We start from the raw sequence: 15,841 nt of genomic DNA, 5'->3' as shown, positions 1-15,841 counted from the left end.
GCAGTTGATGTGGTTTCCAACTCCACTGAGGATAGAGAATGGCGAATAGTTAAAATTAAAACAAGAGACATCAGAAACACACAAATGCATTAGCATCTGTGAACAGAACATGCAGACTGGTATTTTTACTACCTGTGTACCAGATTTCTAGCATTTGTAAGAGTTGAGAATGAGTTCCTTCACAGAAAAAAAGTGGATTGAACATTAGAATGCAAAGAGAGAAAGACAAAGTAGTACACAAAATCTTAGATTTATTTAAAAGACTTTGTACTACAGATCTGGGGTACCAGGCTATATTTCTTTCAGAGCACATACAAGGGAACAAAGGTAGGAAAACGAGGTCCTGTCTGCAAGTAAGGACAGCTCAGAGGGTGGGAACCAGCTGAAGGGTACAGGGGAATTTCTGCCACCTTACACTTGCAAGTACTTGATCTATCCCTTCCACTTTTCCCCCTTACTCTCTGCCTCTGCTTTCAAGTTTTTATCATTCTCCACTTGGTTATATAGGGAGCCTATATAACCAGGAAGAGGGGGACAGAGGTGGAGAAGATGAGAAGAGGGATAGACAAAATTCATCTCAGGTGGTAGAGAACTCCAGGCTTTTTTTTAAACCATTAATCCAAGCTGATTCTGAAAATTAATGATTTTTTAAAAAACATTTTATATCACCTCCCACCCAAGATAAATTTCATCCCAATGGTATTTTTAAAGATAAAAAATCATCAATATAGCAGAAAATCATAATCATAAACGCACATACCAGTCAAGGAACAAAACTGCAGTAAGGAGAGACCCTGAGCTCACAGTGCACGAGATATGAAGGCTTCAGAAAGTTCTAACACTACTGGTCCATCAATAGGAAAGCTGAATCCTTGAAAAAGCTGAACTATTGAAAGGCAGAATTTAAAAGAAAAATCGAGAAGTCCCCATCATAGCCATTGCACTTTAACTGCCCTTTCCATTATGCAGTGCAAACCATTTCTTCTCGTGAACTGCTCAGACATTTAACCAATTGCCAAGAGTTGGAGAAGAGCCACTTTATATTTTCAAATGATATTTCCAAGGGGTAGAATGAACACAAGGACTAGGAGGAAGCCAGGGACAAAAGTCCAAGGGTTTCTGAGGTCATAGCGTCAGGATGGGAAGAAAGAATATTGCTTGGATGCTCCAGCTATTGCTTGTTGGGAAGATGCAGACTAAAGCAAGAGGGAGCCAACACATTTAGCGTCTCTGCAAAGGAAGGAGCACCGGGTATAATTTGCAAGAACAGAGGAATCTAATACGGATTTGCTGGAGGTGGGGTGGGTGAGGGCTAAAAAAAAATGTCAGCTAACAGGAGGTCAGGAAGGGAAATCAAAATAAATTTTTCAGTTTTGCAATTAATTTCTGTAATGGCCATGATTAAATACAGCACCCTTCTTATTCAACTATTCACATTTTATTTTCATTTGTAAAAGAGTAACCTACTTCTGCAAATTGTAGGCCTTAGTCTATGATAAGTTTACTACTTACTTTGTCAATCAAGTTCATCAAATAACTTACTTGGCAGTGGGACAGTAAGAGATGGTGGTGCTCTCATCAGTGGGGGCCGTGAATTTTTCGCTTGTTGATAACTAGGCGGAGGAGTGTAACTGTAAACACCCTGAGAGCGGTCTTTTGACATAACATGGCTAAAACAAAATTAAAGAGACAGTATGTACACTTGTGCATATAATACAAGCCAGGTTATTTTACTTTAACTAATTGTGTTTTGATTTGAGTGGTGGGAGTTGAAGACAACAGTTTTCACAATGGTCTAAATCCTATACCTCTGCATTATCTCCAACAGTTCTCCCAAAACTACGCATCAACATCTGAGGGGAGAAGCTAGACCAAACAAAATAACATTTTTACAGAAGTACTTCACAAAGCAGTGGACACAATTTTTTTCTGATTCATAATTGAAAACTTAACTGAGAAATTACATTATTTTTGTTAGGAATAATTGGACCTGTTACAATGACTTAATGTTATAATGATTGAGGCATGACCTGGTAGAAGTCTTTAAAGGTTTGGTTTGGTGAGGTTTGATACCACATATTGAGAAAAGATTTTCAGACTTGCAGGGGAGGCCAGAACTGGGTACCATAAAGATCATATAGCCCCTAACAAATCCAATAGGGAATTCAGGAGAAACCTCTCTACCTGGAGAGAGGAACACACTAGCACAAGGCATACTCAAGGGAAAGCGCAATACACAAATAAGGGAGAAAAGAATAAGAGGATGTATTAGGTGAAGTTAGAAGGGTGGGAACAAACTTATGTGGAACATGACCTTATGTAAAAACTTTGTAATGAAATATGGTGTTATTCGCTTGAGGTACTGGCATATAGATTGAAGATCATTAAATGCATGGGAGCAGAGAAGTTCCACATGAATTTAAACTATAAATAACACAGCAAACAATTTCAGGAGCTGGTGTGCTACTTCAGTCTGTATTAAATTCTGTATCAACAGCAATTACCTGGATGACAATTATTTATATGATCTACTTCTATGGCCAGAATGGAAACGGACAAACAACGTGACCAATTCACGTTCAATGCTGGGAATAATTATATGGAAATAGCATCATGCCCAAGTCTCACAAATTCAATTTTGCAAATAGTCCTTACTTGCAAATTAATTCCTGTCCAAGCTGGTGCAAGAGGATCAAATACAAAATCAAACACAAACACACTGAAGGTATCATTTCCACCCAACCATTGCATTAGATACATCAAGCCCTCAAATGGAGTCTGGAATAGGCTTCACTGCTGAAGTTGTGTAATAATGAAAGCAAACTAGGACAGACATCACTAATGTCTAAATGCAAGACTACAGTTAAGCCAAATTTTGAAACTAGGATTCACTATGGATAACAGCTGCAATAACAAAATCAACTGAAAACTGACTGATAGATACTAGCTGGAGTGCACAGCAATCTGAATGGGCAGCAGATTGCTCAACACTCCAGGAGATATACTTTTTCCAAAATGGACAGTGCTCTTGTTGGAAAATGACCGAGCTTAACTTCAAATGGACTCTTAAGAATGGGAGACATGTAGTTATATTCCATCAGCCTTGAAACAATCCTTGTTTTTAGTCCTCTCTCATGTACATTAACAGGTAAACTCAAAACTCAAGCGCCTTGGAAGGGCTGAAATGATCTTGCTGATCAAAATATATTTCACCAAACTTCAACTCTGACGACCTGATGGGTCACTTACCCCAACGTTCTAAATGCTGACTGGTCTAGATGGACCTGTTGCCGACTTGGATTAAAGCCAAGTCTAGGCCTCCAAGGCTGTTTTGGATTTGACTGCTCCCAATCAGCTGGTTTTAATACTTTTGCAGGCTTTCTGAAAGAGAAAGGAGACACCAAGCAAGTTAATGATCATTGCATCTTACAGCTCAGGCAACCATTTGGCTCTTGGAAGAATGATCCAATTTAGTTCCACACTCCAGGTTTTTCTATGTAACTCTTCAAGATATGTCCAATTGTTTTTTGAAAGCACCCAGTGAATCTAATTATAACACTTTCTCAGGTATTCTTTGCCAGATCTTAACCACCTTCCAATTTGACAAACTCTCATTTCCCCACTAGTTCTTGCCAACAGAAATAATCTCTTTGCACTCGATGAACTATAATCCCTCAATTTAAATACCTCTATTAGGTTTCTCCTTGATCTTCCTTGCTTTAAAATAGAATAATCCCAGTTTCTTCAATCCCTCCAATTTCTCAACCATCATATCACCTTATTTCCTTTCCCAAGCCTCAGCATTCTTTTTATTATTAAGGGGCATGGCCTAATATTGCAGCTGAGATTTAACACAACTTCCCTTTTTGTATCCATGCACTACTTACAAAGCCTAGTACCAACACACTTTTGCAACCGCTTCATCAATTCCTCAAAGTGGTAACAGGTCCATTTATTTGGTTCTTTATTAAATGCCTTTTGCAAATCCATGTATGCAACACCAACTTCATTGTGTTCAGCAGCATTCACCATCTGCAACACCTCCATGCCCGCCCACCCACCCTGTTAATTAGCAAAGAACTCAAGTGGATTCATGAGCAATTTCTCTTTAACATATCCAAGCTGGCTGCTCTTTACTAAGTTTTGTTTTCTGACTGAGAAGTAATGTCACTGGCAATGGTCTTTAGTATTTTTCTCATCAATGACATTGGATTAATTGTATTAGAATCTTCACTCTTTTTGAGGGGAAAAAAAAAGTGTAATAGTTGCAATAACCCTACTCATGCCTCTGCTGCTCAAGAATTAACCTCATCACTTTTTGCAGACAGATGCAAAGTACTCATTCAGTAGCTCAGTCATTTGACAAGAAAACAAAACAATGCTGGAAGTCTGACGTAAAAATAGAAAATGCATAAAAATTTTCAGGTGAAACAGCATCGCGAAAGAGCACGAAGCAAAGTTAACATCTCAGTTCTGATGGAAGAGCTTCAACCTGAAATGTTATCAACAGATGCTGCCTGACCTACTGAATACTGTATCTCTGCATTTTTTTTCCTTTTACCTCAAAATTTCCTTCATCATTCCTTACTCCTTCCCCCCCCCCCCCTCACATAAACAATCCTCTAATAGCTATCCTTTAATATTTTCATGTCTAGTTAGTAGTTTTGGTTTCCCTTTGTGTTGATAACCTTCTTACACACTCTTTAACCACTTTCTGTCCATTAATTAGCCCAGCACACTGCATTCTGCCTGTAACTCTAATTTACATCAGCAGGGTAGGTTGAAAATGAAACTATGTAAAATTTTAGAATAATTTAGTACTTCTCCCTTCACCACCTTCTGCAAAAATATGCTCCCTCCCTCCCAAAACTAAAGCTGTTGCTAGAAAACTGCTGAAAGCAGTTTCTTTTCCAATATGCCACGCACAGTGCTGCTGGGTTATGTGACTCCAATAGTAGGAGATACGATGTGGAGACAGGTATGTACCTAACATGCATTAATTGACAACGATCAAAAAAACACATTTTAACTGCCCTAGCCAAGCTATCAAAAGATCCACTTGCATCCTAACTCAAATTAGCTAACTGCATACAGGCCCGGTAGACAGGAAATTTTGCGATTTCTTATATGTACTGGCAACACCCTTAAACAGCTGAGTGTTGGCAAATACTTTGTGAATGTAACAATAAAAGCTCAAACCCCAGAAAAAATGCATTTTGAAAGATGCTACTTACACTGCTGAAGGTAATAAAGCAGCTTTGAATATATAGTCATCTGCAAACTGAGGATCCTTGAATAGTACACTATATGCAGGCAGGGAAAAGTTTGCATTAGGAAGATTCTTTTTATTATTCACATCAACAAAACAGAATGAACTATGACCAGAAACTAAGTAGAACTAATAAATGTTCACTCACCTGCATGCATTATTCTCAACAATGTCATTCAATGCTGGTATGGGAGAAACCACCATCCTAAGGGAAAATAAATGAATTTATGTAATGAAATACCAAAGGTGTGCCTTGCAAAGCCAATTTGGTCTTTTTAAAGTAATTTATTCCTTCAAATTCAGTCAAAATTGGAACACCCCAAGTTACTAACCTTTTCCATTCATCAGCAAAGATATACATATATGGCAAAGTTGATACAAACTATTATTATCCTTCACCTTTCCCATACCCTGTAAACACCTACACTGCCCCTCCTCCCCCACCCTCCCCACACACACTCCGAGAAGAAACAGCATTTCCTTTCAAGATGGGATTCAGGTCAGTATATGGTGAAGAAACTGGAAACTAGTTTTAACTGTTGGGATTTCTGGATCTCAACCTTTCAAACCACAATCTAGCACTGAACTACTTGACTACCTTTAAAACTGAAATGCATTTTCTCTATTTCATCTGAAAGAGAATATTGCACTTAATAAATGAATCTTGCAAAAATCTGAGGGGCACACCTTTTCCGCCACATAAATCTACAATTATGATCAATATCCATACATCACAATACTCCACCACACAACTAAGGCTGTTCCAATTACAAATAAAACAAATATGAGCACTTACTTTCCTGGCTTTATTAAATCACTCTGTAATGTTAGAAGGCCTTTTATACCATGGCAAAGTTCAGGGGGCATCTCTACACCCTGGAACAACAAGTTTCATTTTGTAAGGTGAAGAATACATAGTGTAAAAAATAAGTCAGCAAGCAGCAATACAAATTCACTGTTGCACACTTACCTGATCATCACCATTTTGCAACTCAACAATGAAGTCGAACATTTTGTGGGATTTTCCAATAAACATTATATCGCTTCCAAGGCTATTCCTTCGAACTGTAATTAAGATACTCAAAAATTTAATTCAGTAAAAAAATATTTCCACCATTTTTTCCTCCCAATTCAATTAAGTTGTGCTACATTTACTTGCTACAAATAGCACTGAAAGAAAAATCTTGAGCGTATCAAAATAAATTATTTTCATAATCACTACAGTATTTTCTTTTAAATAGTTATCTCATGTGAAATGGTTAACCAAATCAATTATCCACATTCATCATTGCGGTCTTTTTGAGCTTAGATACTAAAATCCTGGACGATCATAATACTTACTTTCATCAGGGATGAGATCAGGGTAAACCTTTTCCAGAGCTGCTCTAAGTCGGCGTTCATCAACAAATGGTAGAAGTGCAACACCTAAAGAGGCAGACAAGACCTCTATTAGTGCAGGAAATAACTAGGTAACAGACTTTGATTGGGCTTGCATAAGCAATTGAATTTCTCGTTAACCTTCCTACTTTAAACAAAGTGGCAATCCAAGCAGGATACAAAGTGTCTTCACAGGAAATCGAAGCAAAAGTTTTAAAACACTCTTGTATCATATTAATCCTACTCTAAATTTAACCATGTAGAATACAAATTCTGGATATCAGTCAATGATTCTGCACTTATTTTATATGTCCAATGAACGAGTAGGTATCAGGGATCTACTGTGCTTCACCGACATTATTTCATGACATTCTGACATTATTTCTAAACTTGCACAAGATAACTTTTTTTTGTACATTATTCTGTGTAACCTGGTGCAAATATAATCAATTCTCAGTAGTCTTTTACTACTTGGGCAATTTAATCATTACAGACACAACTTAACAATGACATCTGCTCCTCAAAATAATTCTGACCATATGACAATTCTTCATGTGATCTGGACAAATGCTCATTTAATACAAATAGTGTAGAAACATTTCATCCCTATACCCAAAACAGACATTAATAAGTAAGTCATTAATAAGTAAGACATTCAAGCTCATCTGAAACCTTTCAAACAAGTATTGTTGCTGCTAATCTTTTCCAATACTGGAAGACCGCATAAGATATAAACAGGTACAGAGCTCATGGCAAGAAGTGTTACACAAGGTTTAACTAGGAGAGAGTCAAATAAATGAAATGCATCAATCATAATGTAATAGGATGCTGGGCAGAAATCTTTTCACATGCTCATATTTAACTTGATGGTACACAGGGAGAAGACAAATGTTTATCTACATTAGGATCTGCTCATCTCTAAAACTGAACACAGAAGGCTTGACCGCATGAAGACAGCATTCCTCCTCCTACTCTTCAAGATGGGATAGGGAAGTCAGCCAAATAAACTACAAGTTTTAGAAATAAAGAAAAAGAGCTGATGCATATTTTCACATTAAACATACAATCTGCTGCAATATGCTGTGCCGAACATGGCCAGGATGCTAACATACAGTACAATGCTGTAAGCTTGCCTTAATACTTCAACACCTCTGAAGTTATCAAATTGGATCTGCTCTCACCAGTCCACTTAGGTTTGCATTATTTTGTAGGACGCACAAACATGCCCAGATGAATCACCTGATTCTCTGAAATCAGCTGGAAGCTCAAATGAACGTTACACATAATATCAGCAGATGGCTGAATATAAAACCGTCTCTTATCATCAGCATGAGAGTGTAAAGGATGTGGGTGGCCTAATGAATGGTTCGCAAAAGGCAAAAATGCAGGTGCTGCATAATTAAGCTAACAGCATGTTATTGTCTACTGCAAGAAGAAATCAAATTCAAAATTAGTGAGGCTGTGCTTCTATTACAAAGGGCATTGGCGAAATCACATCTGGAACATTGTACTTAAGGATGTTAATATGCTGGAAGCAGTTCTAAGAAGGTTTACGAGACTAATACCTGGAATTGGGCGTGGGGGGGGGGGGGATGCGCAGAGGTGGGGAGCGGTTGTTGCCTTATGAAGAAAGGTTGAACTGGCTGAGGTTGTATCCACTGGTTTAGTAGAGAGGAAGGGTTTCAATTGAAACACAAGATCTTGAATAGTCTTCACAGGATGGCTATAAAGATAATGTTTCTCTCTCTGATGTTCATGAGTATTTGGAACACTATTCCTTAAAAAGGCAGAGGAAGCAAAGTTTTTAGTATTTTTAAGGGGAAGACAGAGAGAGTCCATCTCTGATAAGCATTGGGGGGGGGGGGGGGGTGAAGAGAGAAAGGGGGGGCAGGTGAAAGGTTGATGGGAATGCAGGGTGACCTATTCCTGCTCCCAAGACACGAGCTTGTAACTAAGACTCTGACTCCCAAGGTACCAGTTGAGTGTTACAACGGACTTGGCATCAACAGCCACTGATGTGACAAGCAGGTAGCTAATGAAGAGAATCAATTTATCTTTTATGACATGCATTTTGACAGCAAATGAACCTTGTCCAGAAGTTGTGAGCAAAAGCCTAGCTGCTTTTAAGGTCATTTTTAAATTTTCTGATGAGAACTCGCTCATATGAACAGCTCAAAAACAAATCATGAACCAACTAGATCATACCATTCTTTATGGCCTACACAAGACTCCTACCAACAACTCCACTTTCACCTAACCTCCAACACATCATTGTACTTCCATCTTCCTCTGTTTACCCAGCTTCCTCTTGAATTCATTTATGCTTTTCATCAGTTACTCCCAGCAATAGAAGATTCGATATTTGAACAATTCTAAAGGTAAACTAGTTCTCCTGAAATGCCCAATAGATCAATTAGTGACTATTTAGTATTACACTCTTTATATAACCCAACTCTGTTGCAAAGTATAGCTGCAGAGATGTTGGTAGGGGATAAGGAGGACATTGTGATTGCACTGCTCAATCCAAAACTTCTAAAGCTCCACACCGTCTTTGCACCTAACCAGGATTGGATATCACTGAGTCCTTAGTAATTTGTGCGTTTCAAGATCATGAATTTTAGAGATTTTAGTCCAATTTCCCTGAAACACTGAGTTGGGCTCTGCTAATAATTTGTCCTCCACAACAGCTGTTCATTTATCAAAGAGGAAACTAAGTATTTTTCCCCACTCCCCTGGGAAAGGTGGGTGTGACGATTGAGTATGGATGTCACTCACTAGAATACAATTTATCCACAAGTTACCTTTTGAGGTTATAAGGAAGATTTTTACCTTGCTTATAAGGAGGAACATTCTTGTCCATTGATTGAACCTCTTGTTTTCACAGAGTGACTTTAATTTTGACATTCTCAGTCATTCTGCACAGGCAGTCACTGAGGATTGCTGTGTCATCGGAAAAAGCAAACAAGTTGATGCATCACCGTGTTCCTATCTGTTTGACTCAGCAAACATCCAAGGGGTACTGTTATACTGTGATGGAATACTCTCCTCCTGTCTGGATGAGTGCAGCTTCAACAATACTCAAGAACCTCAGCACCATCCAGGGCAAAGCAGCCCATCCACTACTGTACATTTATTACCTCCACTGGAGTGGCTGCAATGTGTGCCATCAACATTGCTAATTATTGTTATACATCTTGGCTTCCAACAGTATCTCCATAATTTGTTGCCTCTTCTATCATGGAAATCAAAGGCAGGAGATACATGAAAACATCACTACATGTAATTCCCCTCCAAGTTGCACACCATCTTGACTTCATTGTATCACTGTTCCTTCATCATCACTGGGTCCAAATTCTGGAACTCCTTATACAATGACATCTTCATCAGAAGGGCACATTCTTCCTCTAACCACAAGGGTTTGCCCTGTTGCTCCAGTTTTCCTCCACATCTCAAAAGCGTGCAGCCTGGAAGTTAATTGGCCACTTTTATATGCCCCTATTGCTTAGGAGAGTGGTAGAATCTGGGGAAAATTGATGGCAATGTCAAGGGAACAGGCTATTGGGAAAAGTAATGGGGGAATGGAATTGCTCTGTGAGCTGGCACAGACTTAAAGGGCCAAATGGCCTCCCCTTATACTGTAAGGAAATAAGGAAAAAAAAAATTCAGAGACCAGGATCCAGTCCCGCAAACCAGTTAGCCACTTTGTCAAGGTCTTATTGAGGAGGTACATTAAAAGTTGATCTGTTACTGGTTGCCAGTTGGAGAGTTTCTTTCTCTAAAATGAGCTCAGACTTTTCAGTTTCTGGAATCAAATCAGTTCCAACTTCTTTTGTCCCTGAACAGTGGCTGAATTGAGCTGGGGCTATGGGAGTAAGTTACATAAATTCCCACTATGTTTTGAAGACTACAGACGTTCGTTCTGTTTATCCCATCTGCACATCCCCTTTTTACATTTATGTTCCATGTCAATCTCTCTTTTACCATCACAAGTTGCTTTGTTCCTTGTGACACATTTACACAAGGTATTTATTGATGTTCACCTCATGGAAGAGCATTTCCTGCTCTCCTCGGTGGCTGTTGGGCTCATGATTTGACATGCCAGCTTGTTTGTCCCTCCATTACAGCATCTGAACAGTTTCATATGTCACTCAGAATCAGCTTTATTACCACTGACATGTCGTGAAACTTGTTGCCGTACAGTGCAAGAAATAAAGAAAAAATTATGGCACTCTCTTTTCTCTTCACCCCAGAACTTTGTTGTTCCATCTCCATGCTTCTTCTCGATACCCAGCATTATCTTTATGAACTTTAGCTCTGACCTTTTCAAGCACAATATCCATAAAATATTCAATTAAATCCATGCTCAGTGTTCCTTACTCTAGTACCACCATCATGAATTAGTCTACAGTCTGTATTGATTCATCTTTATGGTTAGTATTTGCTTACGTAGACAATTTCATCTTGGTGCAATTATTTCCTGCGTTTGACATGCTCTGTTTGGTTGCAACCTACCAGAACTTTCAAATCTCAGGCCTTTTAGTTCCCCTCATGTTATTTCTACTTTTGGATTGCCAGTGGTGAGGCATTTGTCAGACCCACATTTAACTAGATTGTTTACTGGCATGGCAAACATGGAAGTACTGGTCCAACTCCAGTATTACTACCTCTCACCAACTCGATTTTTCAACATATTCTCCCCCACCCCTCCACCCACAGCCAGCCCTTGATCTTTATTTTCTACTCACTTCTCTCCCTCTCCTGCTGGCCATCCCATTGAGTTGTATTTTTGGTCAAACCTTCTGGGAGTGGGAAGCCACCTTGAGGTTTAGAAACCCTCATATTTGTTACAACAGGAAACAGTCAAATTGTATTTACGAATTTTATCCAGATGCAATGAATCAGTGATAGAAATGACTTGGTATTATTACTTTCACCAAGTACTATTAGTCACTCTTGGGCTCAGTTCTTACATTTAAGTTACACATATTTTCAACTATTATCCCTAGGCAATCTGTGACCATCTGTTTCTACACCCTCAAGGTTGGGAAAGCAAGCAGTGGGAAATATTTGGAAAATAGTTGCTCTCCTAGACTTGAGGCACTCATCTTTAGCCCTTTTTGTGCTCTCTCTCCAAGGGACCCATTTACCAAAATTGTTTTATCTCCCCCATTGATAACCATCTTAATGATTCAGATCCTTCTCACTGATCTGAGTGGAGGAAACTGTTTTGGATGCTGTAATAATGAGAGATCTAGGAATCGTGCAACTTGGTGTACTTTATGCAATACGTTGCCACATCCAGCACAACTCTGTTTCATTGTTTCTCATCTAGAATCTGTCCTATCCATTCAGGAAGCGTCCCTGAGGATTTTCCATTCTGTTCTAAGGGTTAGTTGCCCCTTCTTGCTGTGGCATTGATTTACAAAAGCTCAGATCATCATTCTCAGGATTCTTTGGAGCTTTAGTCCAACAATATATCATTGTTTGCAGGAATCTGCAAGAGAGGTTGCTTAATACACAAAAGCAAACCAAAGCTATTACAACTGTTTAGATTGACATTCCATTCACAGCTATTATGACCTTGTATCCATAGTCCCTTACTGCTTGTGATACTATTTTCTCTACATCTACCTTTCCATAGCCCCGAAGACCTCCATTAATCTTCCTGTTAGGTACAACCTCCAGTTCTGGTATCATTCTAGTAAATCATTTTTGACCTTCTCCAGTGCCTCTATTTTAAAATATGGAGATCAAAACTGTTCACAGTCCTCTTTAAATAATGCCTATTTTCCTGTATTAACTTTGAAACATTAAATTCTAGCTCTGCACCCAAGAGTTCAATATTTATTTCCAAGCTGAATATTATTAGAAAATAAAAAAATCTAATTATGATACATTGTCAAGAAAGAAATAACAGGAATACTATAATCTGATTCATACTTATTCATGTTACTAATGACAGCAAAAATTACCCTCTCATTGCTGATCCTTGGTCAGCTCCTGAATCATAATACAGTCAAATTGCTTCCAGCACTAGACATCCCTTCTCAAATCTACTTCTGCTTTTAATCTGTACACTGGGTTTTGCATATCATACTGCTTGTACATATAAACTGGAAAAAATACAGTAGTCTTCAATCCTGAATCAAAACTAATAACTGTAGAAATACAATAGGATATGAAGGAACATGCAGGGAAATCTGAAATCCTACCTTGCCAAGCATATTTTTTTCCATTTAAATCAACAGCAAAATCATCAGGATAGAAGTCAATGATTGAAGAGTCCTGTTAAATAAAATGTATATTTTTCATCTGCACCTGGGGCAATCTCAGTTTATTCAAAAACACAATGAGATACATTTTCCTCCAAGAAAATAAGCCACAATCTGGACATGCGCTTTATGTAGATTATCACAGACAAATTCAAAGCATATTTTTGTTAAGAATTACAGCAAATATATTCTTATTAATTTTCATTCATTTGTTAAGTAATTAACAAAAATATACATTTAAAAAGGCTATTTATACTCATCCCTGTTCTCATTAGGGTGCATTAGCTCGAGATTTAACATTTTCATGTGAAAATCAAGTGATCAAGAAATGCAAATCAGAAGCAAAATTTAAGTTGCATTTTACTTGGCTTTGCAGAAAACACAACAGCAACAGTTCAATCTAACAGTGTGGGCTGGAAAAATATTTACCTTATTACATTAAACAAAAGTAAGCTCAGCCCTTTGAACAAGGATTTGACATCAATACAGTTAACTAGTCTGTGATTACAGATGCAGAAAGTAATATGGACAGTCCATAAAAATAATGGGCAGATCTTTTTTTTAAGTTGAATTCCTTTTCAAACTGATTTTAAATCTTTGATTAGTTATACCTTGGTTAATTGCAGTAACTTGTTAAAACTTGGTTTCAAAATTAATCTCAGAGCACTGGCACAATAAATATATATTAAGATGTGTGTTATCTAACCTCTTCTCACAATACACTACAATCTGTTATCCTATTTCTAGCTGGCTTAAATACTTCCACATGGATGGTAATGTAGTAATTAAATGAGTGAACCAGTGAACCACTGATCTGGACTGACAATTCAGAGACAAGAATTCAAATCTCAAAGCAGCAGGGGAGTTTAAATTAAGCCAGTTTTAAAAATCTAGAATAAAGAGCTTACTTTAGTAAAGGCAACCATGAAATGACCAAACTGTCAAAACTTATGGCTCACTAATGTCATTCAGGTAAGGAAATCTGCTGCCTTTCCTGATCCCTGACAGTCTATACAAGACCCAAGACTTCCAAGCAATGTGGTCAACTCTTAACTGCACTCTGAAATTACTCGGTAAACTAATGAGGTGCCACAAACTAGGTTTATCATGAGAACCTTTAGCAAGGATTAGCAAAGAACTCTGGATGTGCCAGCCACATCCAATGAAATAAAAAAATAATGTCAATGATAGAGAAGGGAAATCCTCCATAGGATTGAAAGATGAAGAAATGAAAATGGATATTTAGGAAATTGTCCTCAAAAGATAAACACGTTTCATATTCTACATCACAAATAAAGATGATTATTATTTAAATGATAAATCTAGCCAAAAATTTACAATATTGTCCATTAACAACCACTATATGAAGTTCTGTTAATTTTATGACAATATCATGTGGATTATCCATTTTGAACAGAAGTCTTGCCAACATTTTCTATTTAATAACTCACTGGATCTTCCATCAATGCCCGCCAAGTCTTTGGAAGGAATTTACCACTTGCTGCAGGAAATACTCCCATCAATTGTTCCAGTGGTTTGAACTGCAAAAAAAAATTGAAATGTATTCATGTGCCACCAACAACTCAATCTGCTGAAATAACCAGCCTACCAAAGGAATTAAATATTTTGTAAATGGAGGAGGAGAAAAGCAGGAAGAAAAATCTGAAAGTTTATATTAGGATCATGAAGGGTATTTGCCGTGCATTTGGTTTGCTGAAATTGGATATCAAACAAGCATGAACGGCCAAAAATGTTCAGTTTTCTATTTGGTAAATAAGTAAATAAATGCACAGTTAGAAAGTTTGTACTGTCAGATAAATAATCCAGTTTACTTTTAATTTAGCTGAATACTATCTGTCTTATGTAGAATTCAGTGTGTTGAGAGGGACCAGATAAAGCATCCATTTCTTACATGCAAATGCTCAAGGCCCATTCAGCCTATTGTGGGAGACCAAAAGGGCTGGCTAGGAGTGGGACTCCTGCATGCACAATCACAGTTACAGATGCCTAAATAATCTTGCAGGCAATACGTGGAAAGTAGGGGTGGCAAAGTGATAACAGGAGAACTGATGTGTACATGAACAATGCATAGAGCCATGATACAGATCCACATATAATTATACGTACGTGTGTGTGTGTGTGTGTGTGTGTGTGTGTGTGTGTGTGTGTGTGTGTGTGTGTGTGTGTGTGTGTGTGTGTGTGTGTGTGTGTAAGTAAAAAAACAGCCATCAAACGCAATGCACTCAAAATCTTCAATTCAGGTTACACTGGGGAATGATATATCTTAAACTTGCCCTGAATTTTAAACATCAATACAAAAAAAACCTTCAAATCATAAAATGGTTTATCCACTGTATTAATAGTTTTCATTAAGTTTTACATCAAGGCTACAAAGTCATCAGGAGGCATTTTCCCATTCTACGTTACAGTAAAACAAGCTGTACAGTATATACTTCTGCCAAGTGTCAGATATACTCTTGCAAATTCTCACCGGCTGCGTTCCCTTTTCAAATGTGGAAGGCATATCTTTAATGTCTGTGAAGTCTGAAGCAAATGGTGCATAGTGGAACGGGTAGAACCATTTCCAGGAAGCACACCCCTGTCAACAGAATACAACCTTTTAAAGCAATCCCTCTTTGGGGCGATCTTTAAAGCAGAGGCAAATTACTCATGGTACAAAATCACTTGTTTTTAAGATTTTAACATGAGGATACATGTTCTGAGTTACTCTTGTAATACACATTAGAGACAAAACAAATGAGTCTTCTGCATTAAGGCAGTGGCTCCAAGCTAAACCACCCACGAGAATCTAATTAAAAATGTTGATGACTGTTAATGCACTTTTTGTTTTTAAACTTGGCTGAGTAGCTCTCAGGAAGCTTCAAAATTTCTTCTCTCTCCTCCTACTATTTGCAAAAGAGTG

At 37.9% G+C, this 15,841-nt stretch overlaps 1 protein-coding gene across 1 annotated transcript in view; it reads right to left on the bottom strand.

Annotated features, from left to right (window-relative positions):
* xrn2 (5'-3' exoribonuclease 2) overlaps window positions 1–15,841 on the bottom strand; it is an 88,340-nt gene that overhangs the window by 27,946 nt on the left and 44,553 nt on the right. Inside the window, exons 18-27 of the mRNA XM_052011537.1 lie at window positions 15,410–15,517; window positions 14,370–14,459; window positions 12,859–12,931; window positions 6,611–6,694; window positions 6,240–6,334; window positions 6,066–6,145; window positions 5,418–5,474; window positions 5,235–5,303; window positions 3,250–3,381; window positions 1,543–1,670 (exon numbers count right to left, since the gene is read on the bottom strand). Of these exons, the coding sequence (XP_051867497.1) occupies window positions 1,543–1,670; window positions 3,250–3,381; window positions 5,235–5,303; window positions 5,418–5,474; window positions 6,066–6,145; window positions 6,240–6,334; window positions 6,611–6,694; window positions 12,859–12,931; window positions 14,370–14,459; window positions 15,410–15,517 (916 nt within the window). The remainder of the gene's footprint in view (window positions 1–1,542; window positions 1,671–3,249; window positions 3,382–5,234; window positions 5,304–5,417; window positions 5,475–6,065; window positions 6,146–6,239; window positions 6,335–6,610; window positions 6,695–12,858; window positions 12,932–14,369; window positions 14,460–15,409; window positions 15,518–15,841) is intronic.

Source organism: Pristis pectinata, chromosome 3, assembly GCF_009764475.1.
Source record: "Pristis pectinata isolate sPriPec2 chromosome 3, sPriPec2.1.pri, whole genome shotgun sequence".
Classification (NCBI taxonomy): domain Eukaryota; kingdom Metazoa; phylum Chordata; class Chondrichthyes; order Rhinopristiformes; family Pristidae; genus Pristis; species Pristis pectinata.
This window is presented reverse-complemented; position numbering and strand designations above follow the sequence as displayed.